The 18826-nt window shown below is 51.2% G+C and overlaps 6 protein-coding genes across 6 annotated transcripts; 4 read left to right on the forward strand and 2 right to left on the reverse strand.

Moving 5' to 3' along the window:
• Positions 1 to 392: 392 nt before the first annotated feature.
• On the reverse strand, positions 393 to 2151 carry AA0111_g28 (hypothetical protein; the record flags this gene model as incomplete). The annotated part of the gene is made up of 5 exons (XM_028648610.1): positions 393 to 752; positions 802 to 1556; positions 1612 to 1701; positions 1750 to 1980; positions 2034 to 2151. 5 exons carry the CDS (start codon positions 2149 to 2151, stop codon positions 393 to 395), a joined length of 1554 nt encoding a protein of 517 aa, XP_028511673.1.
• Positions 2152 to 4011: 1860 nt separating this feature from the next.
• On the forward strand, positions 4012 to 4864 carry AA0111_g29 (hypothetical protein; the record flags this gene model as incomplete). The annotated part of the gene is made up of 3 exons (XM_028648721.1): positions 4012 to 4271; positions 4325 to 4479; positions 4545 to 4864. The coding sequence occupies 3 exons, from the start codon at positions 4012 to 4014 to the stop codon at positions 4862 to 4864; spliced, it is 735 nt and encodes a 244-aa protein (XP_028511674.1).
• Positions 4865 to 6043: 1179 nt separating this feature from the next.
• Positions 6044 to 8458, reverse strand: AA0111_g30 (hypothetical protein; the record flags this gene model as incomplete). Its single annotated transcript, XM_028648834.1, has 3 exons — positions 6044 to 6697; positions 6761 to 8190; positions 8254 to 8458. The coding sequence occupies 3 exons, from the start codon at positions 8456 to 8458 to the stop codon at positions 6044 to 6046; spliced, it is 2289 nt and encodes a 762-aa protein (XP_028512067.1).
• Positions 8459 to 9273: 815 nt separating this feature from the next.
• AA0111_g31 (hypothetical protein) lies at positions 9274 to 10551 on the forward strand (the record flags this gene model as incomplete). Its single annotated transcript, XM_028648945.1, has 3 exons — positions 9274 to 9682; positions 9747 to 10092; positions 10143 to 10551. 3 exons carry the CDS (start codon positions 9274 to 9276, stop codon positions 10549 to 10551), a joined length of 1164 nt encoding a protein of 387 aa, XP_028512066.1.
• A 1258-nt stretch (positions 10552 to 11809) lies between these two features.
• AA0111_g32 (hypothetical protein) lies at positions 11810 to 12316 on the forward strand (the record flags this gene model as incomplete). The annotated part of the gene is made up of 3 exons (XM_028649057.1): positions 11810 to 11814; positions 11881 to 12178; positions 12242 to 12316. The coding sequence occupies 3 exons, from the start codon at positions 11810 to 11812 to the stop codon at positions 12314 to 12316; spliced, it is 378 nt and encodes a 125-aa protein (XP_028512069.1).
• Positions 12317 to 15470: 3154 nt separating this feature from the next.
• AA0111_g33 (hypothetical protein) lies at positions 15471 to 18380 on the forward strand (the record flags this gene model as incomplete). Its single annotated transcript, XM_028649168.1, has 4 exons — positions 15471 to 15948; positions 15998 to 16485; positions 16532 to 16869; positions 16916 to 18380. The coding sequence occupies 4 exons, from the start codon at positions 15471 to 15473 to the stop codon at positions 18378 to 18380; spliced, it is 2769 nt and encodes a 922-aa protein (XP_028512068.1).
• Between the last annotated feature and the right edge of the window lie 446 nt (positions 18381 to 18826).

The raw sequence follows: 18826 nt of genomic DNA on the forward strand, positions 1-18826 counted from the left end.
TATCCGCATCGGCAATCGACACGGCAAACTTGCCCGGATGGAGGAATCATGACAGCATGATTCAGAGAGGCGACCAGAAGCGACTGATGGAGAAGGGAACTACACATAGCAATGCATTCAGGATAAGTTAGAGTCATTAAACAAGGCTAGCAGGAGCTTCATGAAACGAGGCCTTGAAGAAGATCGACATGGGGGAGAGTGTGAATATATCAATGGATTGGTAACATGAGAGCCAACATATGCTAAAGTATCCTCGAGTGGAGAGAAATCTTCATCTTCTCTCGAAAACGCCATGAAACCTCTTTGAACGCCAGGTATGCAGCTGGTAGGTGCAAGACTGCCCGAGCAGATAGTGAATACCAAACCGCCTGAAACTCCACTCAGGTCAAATCCTATACCTCTAGTCCACCGACCATGTAGAAAAGCAAATAAGCCTCAGCAGCAAGTACTTCTGCCTCGCTGACAAGCACTACCTTGCTATCATCGAACATGAACCAGTCGTTGCCCTCTCTGCTGTAACTAACGTAATGTCCAGAGTCAATCTTGCCCTTGTGCACAATCACACTGCTCAGCTCGTAGACGAGGGCGTTTGTTGGGCTGTTGACGTTATGATTCGAAGGCGGTGCACCGGACGTCTTCGCGGCGCGCATGGCGGCTTTGTGGGCGGTTGTGTAGGGGTATATGTCTAGTTTGACGGGAAAGCGAACGGGAGTTTCGATCTTAGAGGACGTGGATTTGGTATGCTCGAAACGCTGCGTAGACGTTAGTATGGGGATGTGGAGAAAAACACTCGGCGCGTACCTTGAGATGAATGGAGAGCACGGGGGGTAATCTCTTGATGCTCAGCTGCTTGGTCGCGTTTTGCGGGCTGTCGCAATTCCGACATGTGTAGTCGGCTGAGCCCAGCTTCTCCTTGACTGTGAAGCGTTCGAGACAGTCTCTCAGATCCAGTGGGGTCTCTTCACCCTTCTCTACGTTCATCTTGCGCTTCTTGCCCTGTATCCGGACATCCAAACTAAGGTCCATGTACGGATCTTGGGCCGTGGTAACATTCCGGCAGTTGTCGCATGTCACGGTACTTGAAAGCTTCCCGCAAAACGTCTGGTGTACCACGCATCTGCAATCTTCCGAGTCATCTGCCGACCCGCCATTTGCCAGATGCAGCGTGTTGAGTATGAACTGCATGTACTCGTGCGCATCTTGCTGTTGGTATCCTGCGAGGGCTTCTCCAGCTAGCCAGCTGCCCATGAGCATGCCCACGGCCCCGAATCCCTCCGTCTTCTCAGCTGAGTGGAACTCGACAAACATTTCGTCCAGCGCACAGCTGACGCATGATTCCTTGTCGCATTCTGTCTGCTTGTGTCCTTCGGAGAGGTAGAAGTTTCGAATGAAGGGGTTATGGACGAGGGTTTGTAGGATGACGCTCATGAAGCACGTCTGGCCCATATTGTAGAGCCCGCGCAGGCCTATCGCTCGGCAGGGGAGAAAGGTCGAGTTGCTTATGACGAGCTTGTGGTCTTCGGTCGTGGTAGTGTCTTCGTACTTTCGCTTCTTGCCTGCATGCAGTCAGCCAACGCTGGCCCCTGTGATAGAACAAAGCCATATGCGTACCCTTCTGCACTCTAAGGACATCCAGGGCCTCATCGTAGATGAAGTCCTGGCAGTTTCCACAGTAGATGTTGCCATCTCGTGATTCCACGGCTGCTTCTCGTTAGCCTTTGCATCTATACGGCGTCCTGCTGAACCCACAGAAACAGTGTGACTTGGTCTCAAAGTGCAGATCCCGATCCGCCTCGGTCATGATGCTCGGGCACTGCAGACACAGAAAGAGCGGTCTCAGTGACACGACGTTGCGCGCCTCCGCTGGCGCATTGTATGTCTGCGCTATTATGCTTGGCTTCTCGTGGATGTTCTGGAGGATGGCCCGGTAGTGCTGGAGTGTCTGCTTGCGCGCCTTCTCGAACATTTCGCCCATGTGCTCTGCGTGGAATCAGTAACCTCGTGTCTGAGAGTTCGTATGGCCAAATGCTCACCGCATCCATATGCGATATGTGCCATCTGGCTGCTCGGCACAATATTGCCCTTTGCATTCTTGACGATCTTGGGCGACGCCAGCGCCGACGCCTTTGGGGCAACTGCTATCGTGTCCATGGTGCCGGGCAATTCGAGGCTTGGTACAGTCGATGTGCTCGCGCTCTACATACTGCGACGTTGGATAAACCTCGGAAGCGCTCACCAGCAGCACAGGCGCAACGCTTCAGTCAAAGCGGCGCTCACGATGCGCGACTTGGGGAGTTATTTCTGGGGTTGAGGCGGACATGCATGAAACCAATCAGCACAGGCGCTACTAGCGCATCTCCCGCCCCACCCGTCCCGAGGTCCAACAGGCACATGGCGATGGAGCATGTCGAGGCTCTTTTTGTCGCGACTACTTCAACTTCTCCAGTTCCATGTCCTAAGACCTATCACAAAATTACCGCCTGCAAGTCTAAGGTACAACGTCACGCGTGGAAGCTCATGTAGTAGTCTGGGCTGAAAACGATCGCTATCTCTCTTCAGAAATTCCTTACCACCAAGGAAGACGTCAGTGTCTACGAGTGCTTTACTAGTAGTGGCCTTTGGATCAAACTTCTCGTCTTCTACCCGAAGTCTCCAATATTGTTGCCGCGCATACCCGCAATTCCTCCAACGGCCAATATCTCCTAGTGCCAGCTTAAAGAAGTAACTAGTGCAACTAAGGAAAGTCTGCAGGTGTGTGTCATTGAATAACAATGCGATCGCGTAGTCAAGGAGACATTCTCTTACTGCGTTAACTTGCTGAACGTTCGTGATGTGCTGTCCTCTATCCTGGCAGAACTTCCCAGGGTGGCAGACACCGAGCGTGACCCTCTTGATCATATCCTTGCTCGCGGTAGTGTGATTAATCCATCCAGCTGGGAGCACATCACGGTATCGCTGTGTATTATTGTACCAGAGGCGGGTAAATGGCACGTCGTTTTTCTGGAGGTATGTTGTGTAGACTGCGGGACCAGTACCTCCTAGAATAATTGCAACCTTCACCTTGGAACGAGCGATAGGTTCACGTGCGACTGGATGCCAATAGACGCGGAGATCTATGGGTACCCGAGTCCTCACACCAGTACTAGAGTTAGCGCCTAGGGTCTGCTTACGGTCGATACGTCAAGGTGTTACGTCAATGCAGGAGACGTCATGATCCTTTATGCCCAGTCAACGGAAGGCTAGTTTAGAGAAGAATAGGAAGACGGAAAGACTAGCAAGTTCTAGAATGATGCCATAACGCAGGAGCACAGTGCTTGCTTCGTCCGCTGTTGAGTATGAAGAGATCAAGTGCTGTAGAGTACAAGTCAACGCAGGTATCATCAAATGGCGTAGACAACATACCAAACTATCTTCTGGTCCGCCGAATGGTTTGAACAGGTTCTCCTCTTCCATGGGATATGATCACGCCAAAGCTCAACACGACCGTTCATGGTGGACGTCTCGTCTCGAAAGATTGGTCATGGGTTTTGCTGTTCACGGGCCTGAATCGCGATATATATTAACCGGCCGCACACATATATCCACTGCCAAGTACTGATTTCCGGCAACTGATCGCGCAAAGCCATCTATTTCGAAACGCCATATATGAGCGCCCAGAAAACTCGACACACGCGTCCCGTGATTGGCTGTGTCATCTTAAGATGCAAGACTGCCGACAGCAGCCGCCCCAAACGTCGTAGAAAAGACATCTGAGGTGCATGCTGAAATCTTGGAGAACACCTAGCGATGGCTTGCATGTGGCGTGGTCATATTGCAGCCCAGCGATTGAGGTAGATGATATAGAGGTAAGGGCGTCATTATGCTTGTATTCGGGTGGTAGGTAAAGTGTGGTCATGGGAGTGGAAAGAAGTATATAAGAAAGAGGCATGACATCCAGTGACAGCGCCTCATCCGCAGCTTGACACTCCTTGCTTACCTTTGTACTACCCAGGTGCCCGTATTCCGCTCAATATGAAGTTCTTCGCTGTTGCTATCGCCCTGTTGCCCGCACTTGGGTCAGCACATACAATTGCTCAGCGCGTCAGGATTAACGGACAGGACCTTGGTCAAGGCAATGGTATCCGCGTTGCGCCTTCCAACAACCCCATCACGAACGTCAATGATGGTAACATTGCTTGCAATTCTGGTGCTTCTTCCTCCAGCAAGGTCATTGACGTCAAGCCTGGAGACAGGGTTGGTGTTAACTGGGGTCATGTTGTCGGCGGAGCACAGTATGTTCTTGTCGTCCTAATCTTCTCACCAACATTTTACTAATTCCTCCAAGATTCGCAAACGATCCCGACCACCCAATCGCCAAATCTCACAAGGGTCCGGCTATCTTCTATATGGCAAAGGTCTCAAATGCTGCCTCTGCCTCCCCCTCTGGCCTCCAATGGTTCAAAGTCTCTGAAGACGGCCTCGACAGCTCGGGGAACTGGGGTAAGCGACACTTCTGTACAAAACACAAGTGAGAAATGCACTGACTTTGTATACGCGCCTATTAGGTGTCGACAGAATGATAAACAATGGTGGATGGACGGAGATGACAATGCCATCTTGTGTTGCGCCCGGTCAGTATCTTCTCAGGGCTGAGATGATCGCATTGCACAGCGCTACCACGACTGGTGGTGCGCAGTTCTACATGGGCTGCGCGCAGATCAACGTCTCTGGATCGGGGTCGAAGACCGGAAATACGGTCAGCTTCCCTGGTGCCTACAAGGCGGATGATGCAGGGATCAAACTCAGCATCTATAATGCTCAGGGTCAGCCCAAGGGAAACGGAACGCCATACAAGATTCCTGGCCCTGCGGTGCTGCAATGCTAGGATGTGTGAGAATAGGGGGTTGGTATTCTGGGGGGGATTGGAGGTAACGTTGGGACTTTGGTTGATCAATGCAGACTTAAGACCGTAATGTAGCGTCCCGGGTGGCATTTGGGCGGGTTTCGCGAGCATCTTCATACCTAAGTAGCTTTCTACGTATACACGGTTCAGAAATGTTGAGAGAGTTTCATAGGCGACAGGATAGTAATGCCCAATTCGTATCTCCCTGGGGGAACGCCGTTGTGCGATGGTGTTGTGTATTGTGGCTGCCCAGGTACCTATGAATAGACTGCAATGAATCTTGCAAGAGGGTGCTCTTCATGGGTCGGTCAAAACCGGCGTCTGCCCCACCTAGACAGAGATTGCTTCATATGTCACTAACGCTGGTACTGTGCATCCCTTTATAATATTTCGCAATCGACATATTTCCATCAATACAACATAAGTCGGAGTGCCGGAGTGGTTAACGGGTGTGACTCGAAAGGGCTAAGCTCTGATAGATATCACATGCTTTCGGGCGCGCAGGGTAAGCATTATCTTCCTACCGAATGATGAACGTTACTAACAGAAAACAGTTCGAGTCCTGTCTCCGACGTCCTTTTTTTTTGCTCCTTGATAAGGTGGTCATGGTGGGCTGGGACGTCGCCCGTATAATCTGTCTACTTCGGAACATCTCTTTTTTGCTAAAATGCCGCACTTGGCCATGTTCAAGGCCCTTTGTATCTTTTCTATTTCTTTGTGCGAGCATTGCTTGGAGTTATTTCGTAGGTTAAGCTCACCAACGCGCACCCCTTCGCAAGCCTACCTAGGTAATGTCGCAACCACCACACCATTTGATGTTCCGGTCCACTGAGCCCATATTGTACGGGTATTGGAGCGCATAGACATACTAACGCGAAGATATGGAAGTGTCTCTCACTATGCAGCCAAGAGGAGGTGGATGTACAGGTGTTGTACAGTGGTATTGAGTAGCTAAGAGGGGGGGTTGTTCTTCTAGACGAGTAATATATAAGAAAGCATGTATCTGAAGTAAAAAGAATTCTGCTGGTGTCTGGTAAAGCAAGGGGTATTAGGGGAAGGTGTAGTGTAGCCAACACTGGTGTATAGAAACCGGTGTACTTGTAGGGCAAGCACATCGCTCGAGCTCTGGACGATCACTCTACGCACCGGCACAACGTCATTCTAAAAAAACTCATCCTCCTCCTCCTTTTCTTCAGTAGGCTTCCAGGCATCTTGCTCTCCTTGGTCAATCTCCATCACCAGCGGATCCGTGTCTGGCATCGCATCACCAGTCGAGCCCCGAGTTCCGTGAAGAGCCGACCGCAGCAGGGCGTTCACTGTATCTCCTTGAACATCGAGATCTGCAAACGAGTTTCCAGGATTTCCTATTCCTCTACTCACGGACGGGATCCCAAGAGTCCACGAGCAGAAGTGACGCCCAAAGATCTCTTTGCAATTCCCGCAGTATTTTTTACCTGGTACGAGTTGACAGGTACCAGGGCCAGTATTACGACCAAAGAACGCGCAACTGTCGCATTTGGATCTAGACGCCCACTTTCCCCCCCTAGCCTTGGCTTCGGCTAGAGTAAGGCCTACGTTCTGAATTCCGAAGTCTCCATGTGGTCCACGTCCCTCCATCTCTGCTTTGATAATCTCTCGTTTCTTGCGGTTGCTACTTATGGGCGCAGTAGTGGTGACGGGTTCAGTAGCTTTGATCTTGATCATCTGGCGGACATAGTCGTAATCTACCAATTTCGTCTTCGCAAATGGGGGAGTTTGGATCCAGCGATGTTGTTGTTCGGCGGGGATATTCTCACGGTACAACCAACGAATCATCTGCAAGAAAATATTAGTATATCCCAGAATGATCGTGTGGTGCTAAAGATGCACTAGACTTACCTCGATGCCTCGTGCATAAGGCTGGATAGCGGCATCTGACTTGCTAGTCATCTTCATGTATGGGCGCAGGCAATGAAAATACTTGACCCGATACTCTCCGGACGGACTGACCCAGTTTATGTTAATAGCCCAGCTATTGGCTCGATCCCAGTCCATGAACGGACCGATGAGCGGCAGGCGAGCCCATGAGTAAGGGTGTGGCTTCCAGTCTGTGCGAACCTCGATCGTAATATTGTAGTAAGAATTGTTGATTGGAAAGTCCTCACTGTTAGAAGAGAAATCGTCCGGAAGCGCCTGCGTAATTCGTAGACAGTATTCATTCGTCTCCCAGTTCTTGACGTCAAACACGATGAACCAATTGTTCTTCGAACTCATTTTTGGCGTAGGGTCCAGGACTGTCATCTTCTTCGGTACTACGCAGGTGAAGTTTGAGATCGGGAACGACTTGCTTGGATCTTTCTTGTCTTGCACAAACCCACGCGATTCGAGCCAAGTGTTTGGCTCATGTAGTCTCGCTTCTGAGATAGGCGACTGATGGTTGAGGCCGGCGCACGCAGAGTAGGAACCGGCCCAAAAGCTTATTCGCTGCACTGCACCAGTCCATTTGCTCTCTTTGGCAGCTGCTGAGGCGATCTTGTCCATATCGCAGCAATTGTTCATATGAAACTTGCCTCGATCATCTCCAAAGTCCGGGTTTCGATCGAGAAGGGCTTGTTTGTATGTCTGGAGGAGCGAAGTGAAGAGCTGCTCGACAATGAACTTGTGCTCTTTGTAGAAATCCTTCTCTAGCCGACATAATGCGAGCATCTTCACGGGCCCTGACTGAGCTTTCACATCCTCATGTTGTTTCGATGATGAGGCCCAGCTCTGGCAGCGCTTGTAGAAGTCCACAGTCTGACCGACATACAACGAGAGTGGCTTTTTCGACCGATTGGGTGTAGGCTTCAATCCAATGTAACGACGAAAGTAAATGCCGGCTTTGTCCTGACCTATGAACTGTTCGCAGTTGAGGTTTGCATTTGCCTCGAGCTCTTCCATGGTGAATTGGGGATTGTTCAGCACACCAAGAAGGCCTGCCTTTTGAACACCGATGAGGACTCGTGTGGTAATCCACGTGACGTTGTTACCTGAGGTGCCTCCGAGCCTTTTGAGATCGGCCTCCATCAAACAATCCGGATTTGTCTCTGCCAGCTTCCTCAAGAACGTGCTAATGCCGAGCGCAAGGTGCTGACATTTAGGATCTTTGAATAGAGCGTTTTCGGCCTCGGTAAACTTTGAGGGTGCTCGTGGGATGTTGCAGACGTCCATACTCCAGTCGCCGTAGAGCTTGGTGCCGATCTCGATGTCGTCTTCATGAACCCATTCCTTGAGAGGATCTTCTTTGGCATCGAATAGGTCTTTGCAACGCACATATAGTCCCGATCCTTCACCTGAGATGTTGATGTAACAAGTTAGTGTATGTTTCAAGAAGTTCGTACATCAGAAGCACTTACGTTTAAGAACTTCGCCCTGCATGCCGGGCAGAAACTCGCTCTTCAGCCTCCTGGACTTGAAGTACTTCGTCACCCGAAAGCCGACTGTCGGCCGTTTCAATCCTGGAATTGGGCACCCGTCTCGGATGTCGTTCCAATCGCCAGCTTCGGAGACTGAGAGGGCTGCGTGAGCTGCGGGGACACTATCTGAAGTGAAATAAACCATGTTGTCTGTTCGATGAGGAGTGTCGGCAGTTTGTATCGTGGATGTGAAGTCGATGAAGCCTTAGGAGACTGGAGCAGGTCACGGTGTTGATCGAGAGGGAGCAGTTGTCGAGAGGGTGCAGTTGTCGAGAGGGTGCAGTTGTCGAGAGGGTGCAGTTGTCGAGAGGGTGCAGTTGTCGAGAGGGTGCAGTTGTCGAGAGGGTGCAGGTGGGCTATATATACCTAGATACCTAGGCATCCACGACAGAAGTATATTGTTTACCTTTACCTCAAGGTGCGTCAGTTTCCGACTGACAAACGCACAACAGTAAAGACCACACGATAACGCACCGATCATGTGTCGCCTGTCTGTGTAGGTCACGACGGGAATACTCAGCTACGACTTACGAGCATCACATCACTTGGCAAACGAATACTAGTAATGACCCACAGTCACTTGCTAACATGAGTACGAATTGGGTGATGGTGACTTGTGTCTTTGCAATCATCTGTTTGCCCGATATCTGTAAGTAATGATCTAGATTCACCCCTCGTGGCAAGCTCGACCGTGATAACAAACGGTGAGCGGGGGCGCGGTGAGTAGTAAGGTAGTCATTTCTACAAAGCAAAACACGTGCAGTATCCTCTTGTGAGGCTTTTGATTCCACCTTTGCCAATACAAAAGCGCTGTCATCACGATTACTCTGCTTCTCGAACACTGCAAAGATTCACCAACACAGCGACTGCCCTTCGAGCAATAATACACTTCTTACCCTTGGTAGCTTACCATCACCATCTACCTGCCATTATCACCTACCATCACCACTTCCGCCTACCATGTCCAGCCCGCTTTTTTGGAATGCCCCTCCATGGGCTGCCAAGTACATCGAGGACGTCACACAGCATGGACCGCTACCTGAAGGGATTCGAGTTGTCGAAGAAAAGGTCAAAAGCAGCTTCCGTTATGAGATCGGGGCCGGCGATAAGCTGAAGAGCTTCACTCGTCATCCCCTCTCTCCTGAAGGAAGGGTAGAGTGGCGTAAAGTGCTGGCATATGCCGGAGAAGAGAAGGGCTGCAAAGCCGACTTTCCTGGTGTCGCTCACCCGCCAATTGTCTACAAGCCTAGTGAGTGGGAGTGGTGGAGGGGCGATAACAACATGGTGAACCTTTTGATCAGCGCCTTGCAGATCTCGGGCGTGGAAGTTGAACAAAAGGACTTTCAGAACAAAAACAACCAGAATGCAGGTAAGTTGTGACTCTGCGAGACACATATGAAACACATACTGACTTCGTATCTTCACCTCTGCAGTCAAGAAAATGAAGTCCGACCCCCTAGACCTCTATCACCCGTGCGATCGCCAGAGGCTGGCTGTTTACCAGGATGAACACATGGCGTCTTGCTGGGCTCGTCACTTCGGCAGAGGACTGGTCATTGTCAGCCCTGAGTTTCGCAAGGACCGCAAAAACTTCACAGCTCACATAAACCCCAAACCCCAAGACCGACCCGCGGTTCGTGCACGATACAGCACCGGGATTCAAGAAGAGTTTCCGCCAATCGTCCTTGGATGTCTTCCGATCGATGGCGAAGCCAACATTTGGTTTCTAATGGTACCGGTCGACGCTACGAGGAATGTTTTTCACAGTCTTTGGAAAGGGTATGTCCAGGCACAGACACCCATGTAATGTACATGACTAACCATCGCAGTTGCAACTGGGACCAACAAGCCTCCAGGTTCGGCTATGGCAACACTGAACAGTTCATCTGGGCCGCCGTCTCGATCCAGCGTTCGGTCGTGCTGCGGGCCCTTCCAAAGGACGACAGGCACTTGGGTAACGCCCTTAGGCAGTATGGACAATATCTCGCAGAAGAAAATGGCCATGGCTCAAGGAAATTCGTCTACAAACCAAAAGAAGGCCATGATTCTTTTCCAACACTCACCTTCCATGAGCTTACTCGGTGGATTCTCACCTCTGGGCCGCAGAGTAGTGCAAAGCGTCACGCAAATGACTGGGATACCGCCATTTTGCACCGCGTAGCCCACCGAAAGACTCTTATCCCCGACTACTGGGATAAGTTCACAGAGGCAGCAACTGCTATGCAGCTCAAAAAGTAGCGGCTTGACGACAAATTGGGGAAAAGACCAGCTTAGTAGTGGTTGTGGGAGGAAGGAGACCTCTCGCGTAAGACTCTGGTTATCGGAAGCAACAAACATGACGTTTAGGAATGGTTCCGAGCTACGGAGGATTATGAACGGGGATTTAGCTGAAATATTTCCAAGGATGGCCTACTGCGAACATGTGACCTGTCCATAGCGGAACCTTGGTAGCCGAAATGAGATTTTTGATACCGGACACAAGTGTAACATGAAGCTTTAAACAATTCCCTACGACACGACATTCTTCTCAATGATCTACAACTTGGATGCGAGCTTCGATGCGCAAGACGCTTCTTCTTATCTCGTTCTTCGTTCTTCTTTCGCTGCTCTTCATCCTTCTGAGCCTTTTGCTCTGCCTTAACCTTCTCCTCTGCCTCTTTTTGCGCTTTCTTCTCTTCTCGTGCCTTAGCCTTGGCCTCTTTCTCTAGACGTTGAGCTTCCTTCTCTTGTGTAGTAAGCTTCTGTCTCTTGGCCGGTGGAGAGGTGGTTGAGGCCGAAGCATTGCTGTTGTCTGGGGCGTTCGCAACGTATGAGTCTGACTGTCAAAGCGGGCGTAAAAGGTGCCGGCATGTGGTATGTAGGTAATTTCAAGGTACATGAGCCTCGTATGGCTACATTTCGTCAAGATTATCTCCATATGAGGTACTTGGCGACGTCACTGTTCATGCAGTGCCTCAAGCTTCACTCTTTACTCACCTTTCCTACTCGAATGCATCGCACCTTCCTTGTTTCATCACCCCGTGGTCTCTTGGGTGGATACCTTCAATTACCGGAAACTTGTTTTCATCCAACGATGCCGCAGCAGCTTTGATCTCACCGCAGGTGCAATCCTGGTGGTACCCTTGCCATCTCAGTCACTCGTTTCTGGTTGGGAATACTGTTAGTCTAGTCGAGGTTGGCTTTGGGTCTACTTTCAAGACTGCCTTTGTAGCTAGCTTAGCGGCAGGCTTCAAATTAGGATTCGTGGCACGCTTTACGGCAGACTTGGTGATAGACTTAAGGCTGGCATGGAAACTCAACGGATCTCTTGATTCTCTGACGTTTTAGGTTGTGGAGGTATCCGCTGAGGTTTTGAGAGTGCTCTTTCCACCACCTGGGAGCTCCTTCCCACTGAGAGCTCCTTCCAATCTCGAGCAACAACACAACACTTGGCACACCTCGCCCCTCAATAGACCTCCAAACGGAAGCTCACTTCATCTTTAAGTAAGACACGAAGATGAAGTGAGTTTCCGCCTGTTGATGTTGTTTGGAGCATCGTGCCTGAGTGTAGTGAAGCTAACTGTGTAGGATCATCAATACTACCATCTTCGCCGCCAAGCGGCTCCCGCTGCAACTCCCCCCGCTGGGGCAGGAGGAGGAGGAAACTCCTCCTCCGCCCGACTGGAACGAAATCGCGCCCGTGGTGCGGCCTGGCACCCCCGAAGCCCGGCAGTCGTCGCCCCCCCTGCCGTTCACTCCTCCTTCAAAGAAGGAAGCCACTCTCCCGGAGGGTGGAAGCGATGCCGGGTCGGAGGGGGTGCCGAAGAAGAGGAAGCGCAAGGACAAGGGCGATGAGCCCAAGGAGAAGAAGAAGAAGACGCCGAAGGTAAGTTCAGGGTGACCGAATGCATATGAAATTGAAACTGACTTCATGTCTCCAATCTCGCAGGCCGCCGCCGCCGCTAGGAAGGGGGCTACGGCCAAGAAGAATGCTGCCAACAAAGAGAATATCCCACCAGCATGACGGGTTTTTGCTGTTCTGGGGTATCCTGAGTGGTCTGTATTGGTTGGTGAAGTTCTTTGGGAGGTTTCGGTTAATTTTTGGTGGTGTGGCGGAACAGTGACCTCCTGAGCGCCAGAACCAATATTTAGACAACTCCAAAATTGTCGCATCCAAATTACCTTCGAATTCTGTGTATATGCTACACTAAAAGTTACTTTTCATGTTGGGGTGCTGGAGAAGTATAATGGGGTGAAGGTCTAAAGGCCCCACCCAACCTACCTACCCAGTGCGCAACCTCGACATCTCTTCAACATCTAACATCACATATCAGATGACCTACTGTTATCATACTCCAAGGCATTAATGCGCCTCGTCTCCTAACTGCATCAAAATACAGTATGCTGACATTTAAATCGCGCTGGAAAAAGTGGTCAGCCCTGGCCTTCGAAAAATATCCTGTGCCTGTGTCGAATGTCCTACCCTAATCCAACCTTGGATTCTTCCTGCGTCAACCAAAATCATCATCACAGCTTGCTCAATGTAAAACTTAATATTCGCTACTATCCTACGCACATGTGCAAAGTATTATGGGCTACTATCCCAACAATGCGAACCCTTTGCTACTAGGTACAGTACTTTCACAACCGCCACGCCGCTCAGCCACGCGACTCAACCTGACTCGGCTATAAATAAACCTGGCCTCGTTGCGCCGTAGTCCTATCACACGATTTCTACTCATAACTTCGCATCCTGTCAAGATTTCAGTCGCGACATAGCTCCTATACTCCCAAGGTCTCCCTGCCAGCCCATGTTCTAAGGATACCTCCTTAAGGCTGGGATGTTTTTGCTTCACTTCGCCACGAAGAAGCAGAACGCGACAACCTTGTTTCAGAAAAGCAGAAGTCGACGATATACGTAACACTTCCAGAAGGAGCATAAGCCTTTTCCTACTACTGCAGCCCGGAAGCTGGAGTGCTATCACCCAGCATCGCCGCCGAAAAGCGGAGAGTGATGAATCTGGTCGCTGTTTCCTAGGGAGCCGCCCAGAAGGCTACATGGGCTTCTACGATTGTTGCCAAAGCAGTAGTTTAGTATTGAAGGCGGCAAACCCCAATCTTCGTCAGTCGCTTCTACAGCAAAACGATCACCACTGCCAGCAGATCGCATCAAGAGCTTGGTCAAGAGAGTACTACCAGAGCTTGCAGCATCACGAGATCCAATGACGGCCAAGTTCCAAGATGTCGTACTCAGCCATGTATCGCAATCGCTACCCTTTAAGATACCAGTTCTTCAGAGACATCCATCCACATGGCCATCGGTAAACCGCGTTATTGACGAGCTCTAGTCCCAAGCAGTCGTTGGCGAGAGAGCATTAGGTATCAAAGAGTCAGACATCCCGCCATCAGACAACATACCTCCTTAAGATTAGGAAGCAATAAGTACCCCTGGACTGCTGGTTCACAAGTGGGGAAGTAGAACAAAACACCGCGAAAATAGACAAGCTTGCTTGAAGCCTTTGACGTCTACCGATCTCCTGTCCATCCGAACATTATTGTGCCTTATGACTGGATATAATGTGTAGATGATTCCGTAAAGTCTCGCGAGCCATTTTATCTGGACCGTTTCTTCCGCAACTGGCACGGCGTAACGGCCAAGTCAGATTCCGCCTTTTCCAGGCACGTATTACGAGGAATTGTGCATCGCAGCTACGGGTCGACGATGAGTGGGATTTCGTAAGGTCAGCTGTCTGGGTAAACATTGAGGCCTGATGTAGCAAGATGTAATGCAATACTATGTACACACATTACATGCGCTTTCGAGGATTTTCAACTATTGGCTAGTAGTCAAGCAGTTCGACGATGATGGGCGGTCTTATATATCTGAATTGTGGCCTTCGGTCGATCTGAATAGTCAGGATTGTCAGACAGGTGGAAAAACAGCAATTACTCACCCCATACAAGAGAGGAACCGAACAGGTCTAGAGATAACAAGCTCTACCTTACGGCCTACATTAGCTCCTAAGAATCGAGCTTATAAAAACCAATAGCATTGTAGACTTCTAGATCCTCTATCTATGTCTGTATAGCTCTAATACACTTCATTGTAGTAGGAAGCAGTACTCTGCCCTAAAGAGATGTTTAGTTTCTCTCCTTACCTCTCAAGCGACGCTGGTGAAGCAGGCGATGACGACAACCCGAGATGTTCCTTGGTTGATTGTTCAACGTGACCTGGAGTATTCCGTGGTCGGCTAGAGATACTGCCGGGCTTAGTCTCAGAGGATCGGGCACGAAAGGACCCCTGAAAAAAATTGAATTAGGTCCCAGGAGCAAGTTGCAGCAAAGTCGAGGAAGGATGTCGGCATCGCCGCCTTGCTGCACTGATCTGCGGAAGGATGAATGCAAATCAGAATTGGGTCGGCACGTTCGGCTGATTTTCTCCCCACATAGAGTCTCCACGTGTTTGGCCAGCGGCAATGGATGTGGCGACGGACGATGCAGCTGAAGAGTCACCGAGACGCTCTATCGAAACTAAAACTCTCAAGATGAAGAAGTTGGCAACGACGAAGATGCTCTTGTGCTCGCCTACGTGTTCCGCAAGTCCGCGCATGACAGCTGTTAGGACAATCGACGCGACGGGGCTACCCAACGGCGCAATGGATGGAGGTACAAGCAAGTCATGATAGGCCGTTCAACACCTTCCGGACATGATCGTCATCGTGCAGCAATGCCCGACCCTTGAATCGTCTTAGTCTGTGGCGCGGCTGCTGCTGTCCGCGTAGCATTGAAGGGAACATGACATCACCTAGGCATCTTGGTGAGCCTCTTCAGTGCCGCGAAGCCGCCGTTGACGGCTATTGTTCAATACTCATAAACCTGACGTTTGCCTCTTGATACCGCAAGCATCCTCAGGCACACGCGAAATTCCAGTGGCTCCGGACAGAATTGTAAGTACTGATCTACGGCACCATTCTCCATTCGTCGCTCGCAATCTGCGCGTCGACCCCTCCGAGGCAGCTCACCCCTTAGCGCGACTCCACACGTCATCGCCAGCCACAGCGACGGCGGCTCAGGGTTGTTTGCCAACTGAACCGTCTCCTAACATATATTCGTCAGGGTCTACCTTACCGTTGCAGCCAGTATCCACGACCAGGCAGTGAGCCTGACCAGCACCCACCATGGCGATGCAGCGACCAGTGACCCCTTCGGCCTCGTACGACCCCGTACCGCATATAGAAGACCCTGCCCACATCAGCCGTGGCTATGGCAATTCCTCTGTGAACGACTTTGCAAACTCGCCGGCAGGCGCGCAACATGACCGCTCGCGCCTAGGGAGGTTCGAGGAGGATTTCGATGCGCGCACACGGGGCTCGTCTGTCCTTGACGGTGACGTGCACCAGCGCTCCTCCTCGCGCTCCTCCACCCTGAACCAGGGCGCAACGCCTTCGCGCAGTGGCACCCTCAAGAAGAAAAGCTCAGTCAAGAGGACGGGAAGTATGAAGCGCAGCGGGAGCAGGAAATCCATGCATGCCGGATCCATTAGGGGCGTGACCATTGACGACCAAGAGCGCGGCTATGACCGCGAGGACAGTGTCTTCTACACACCCGTGCCTACCAAAGGCACCCCCACCGAGATACTGGCAGACCGATTTCAGAGTAGGTTGGCGCATGTGACTGTCCTGTCTAACTCACTGACATCCGATAGCCTGGCGCAAGTTCCTCAAAGACCTCATCACCTACTTCCGCGAGGTGGCAGCCTCCTACGAACACCGCGCCAAGTCGCTGCTCAAAGTGTCCAACGTGATCAACAACACCAATGCGCCCGCCGCTCTTCTCGTAGAAGGAGGCCTCAATGATGCCAACCGTATTCTCCGCGACTTCCACAAGCAGGCCATTCTTGAGGCCAACAAGGCGCGAGACGTTGAGGCAGACGTTATCAATCAGCTCAGCGGCCTCAGAGCCGATCTTGCACAAAAGATCAAGGAGATCAAATCGCTTTCAGGCGACTTCAAGAACAACGTCGAGAAGGAAAAGGAGACTACGAGGAAGTGCGTGACAGCACTTGAGGAGGCATTGGCCCTGGTCGATTCTGACCCCACTGCTGTCGCGGGCAAGGGAGATCCCTATGTCGTTCGTCTGGGCGTCGAGCGCCAAGTCGAGAGACAGATTGACGAGGAGAATTATCTTCACAGAGTAAGCCATCAGGCCCATATAGGCTACTCATAACTAACGTAAACAGGCGTACCTCAACCTTGAGAACTCTGGCCGCGAACTCGAATCCATCGTTGTTGGTGAAGTACAGAAGGCCTACAATGCTCTTGCTAGTATCTTGAAGCGCGATGCCGATGAGCAGTACAACACGGTAGAGAAGTTGCGCAATGGTCCGATTGCGATGCCGCGCGATCTCGAGTGGAGCAGGTTTGTGAGAAGCGACCCTCACTTCGTCAACCCAGACATGCCGCTGCGCAGACTGGAAGACATACAGTACCCCGGAAAATACCACCCAGCTACCACCGAAGTCAGGGCAGGCATGCTTGAGCGGAAAAGCAAGTATCTCAAGTCCTATACGCCAGGCTGGTAAGCAACCTATTCCTGTGAGACCACTTCATCTAACCGTTTGCAGGTATGTTCTATCTCCTACGCACATCCACGAGTTCAAATCGGCCGATCGCATCTACACTCAGCCTCCGGTCATGTCCTTGTATCTGCCAGACCAGAAGCTTGGTTCTCGTTCACAGCCCGGAAGTTCCTCCCACAAGTTTGTTATCAAAGGCCGACAGGCTGGATCCATGCACCGTGGCCACACCTGGGTATTCCGGGCAGAGACTTACGAAACTATGGTGGCGTGGTTTGAAGATATCAAGGCCTTGACCGAGAAGAGTGGGGAGGAGCGCAATGCCTTTGTTCGTCGCCATGCAAGCGTCAGGAGCACCAGTGCTGGCAGCGCCCGTTCAGCGAGCTCTGATGGCGGTCTAGAAGAAGACGAGGCAGATGCAGTCCCGTTCTCAGCCAACCAGTCGATGAAGGAACAGGCCATTCGGGACCAGTCTCCGCGACCTTCACGGCCTTCTCCAGGTGGGCGATTCCCGTCTGATTTGATGGTCAACCGTAACTTACAAGCGCCTCTCTCGCCATCTAGTGGAAGTTCAGAGGTCGGCAATGATCTAACAACCATGTCCGGAGGTCCCCCACAGGAGGTTCACCCGATGTATCTTGCCCAAACCGCACCCTACCAGCCCGAACCGGTCCAACCAGTCCAGTATACCCAGCCCATCCAGCATCAACCTCAAACCAACTTCGTAAATTCATACCCACACACTCAGCAGCCATATGATCCGCTGACTACCGACACTTCTTCGTACGCGCCCATTCCCCAGACTTACCCTGTCCAACCAGCCTCAGTCAACCAACCATCCTTGGAGCATGCCCAACCTATCCAACGCCATGATAGCAACAACTACGGTGACTGGATGGCGCCTGCTGTTGGAGGAGCAGCAACTGGAGTTCTTGCAAACGAGGCATACAGGAAGAAGCAGTTGGCTCAGCAACATCTCGATGCCCAACAGCAGCAGGACCAAACACAACAATATCCGTTTGACCAGTCTCGAGCAGCGGGCTTTTCAGACGCTACTCCTACGCAATTTCTAGAACGGCATCCGGATCATATCCTCCCCGACCAGATCGATGATACTGGCTACGTAGCTCCGTCTGCAGTACCTGCTGTGCAGCCAACATCTGTCCCGATCGTCGCACCTATCTCCAGTGGCCAAACTCAGCCTCATCATACCAGCAGTCCAGACACGCTAGCAACCACGTCGTCTTTTTTAGGCGAGTCTGAGGTCGGCGCCGCCCCTGCCTTTGGCAAGACTGTCAATGGGGGACCCGTTCCAGTCGACCTTGTGGATGCTGCAGATGAGATGGTTCACCCTGGAATGGGTAAGCGGATAAACACCGACATCAGCGTTAGTGATCTGCATGTTCCGGGTGAGTATCCCAAGATGACTGTCGGTGATGCCTCGAGTGCTGCTAGGATGCCCACCGGAACCACAACGTCGCAGCAGCCCACAACTTTTCTGAAGTACAATTGATCAAGTAATGGCAACGACTGAACGAAATTGGGTCATGGATTATGCAGCAATACGAATTGGACGACTAGGATAAGAGCTTACGAACAATGGCCGGTCAAGGGCAGGGTATGGGTTTGGTAAAGAGCAGGTATACATCTGGGTTGCGTTTTTGTGATGACCTTTGCGATGGATGTTACAACACCTTTCTCCGCGATTCTTTCTCTCGTTAGAGCGTGTGAGCACATGTGCTCATGCGTCTTCCATACCCCTTGATACCCAGCGTGATACACGTCACTAGTACATAGAGATGGTAATTTGTGTTAATATTTTGTTACAATCCATTCCTGAACGTGGACGCAGCTAGCCTGGTGAAGCCCTTTGGTAGCATTGAAGACGGCCTACTGCTGATCTCCACGTTGATGTAAAACATGGTGGACACATGTCGGTTACATCTTCGGCCTCAACCC

Source organism: Alternaria arborescens (genome assembly GCF_004154835.1).
Source record: "Alternaria arborescens strain FERA 675 chromosome Unknown contig_1, whole genome shotgun sequence".
NCBI classification, from domain to species: Eukaryota; Fungi; Ascomycota; class Dothideomycetes; order Pleosporales; family Pleosporaceae; genus Alternaria; species Alternaria arborescens.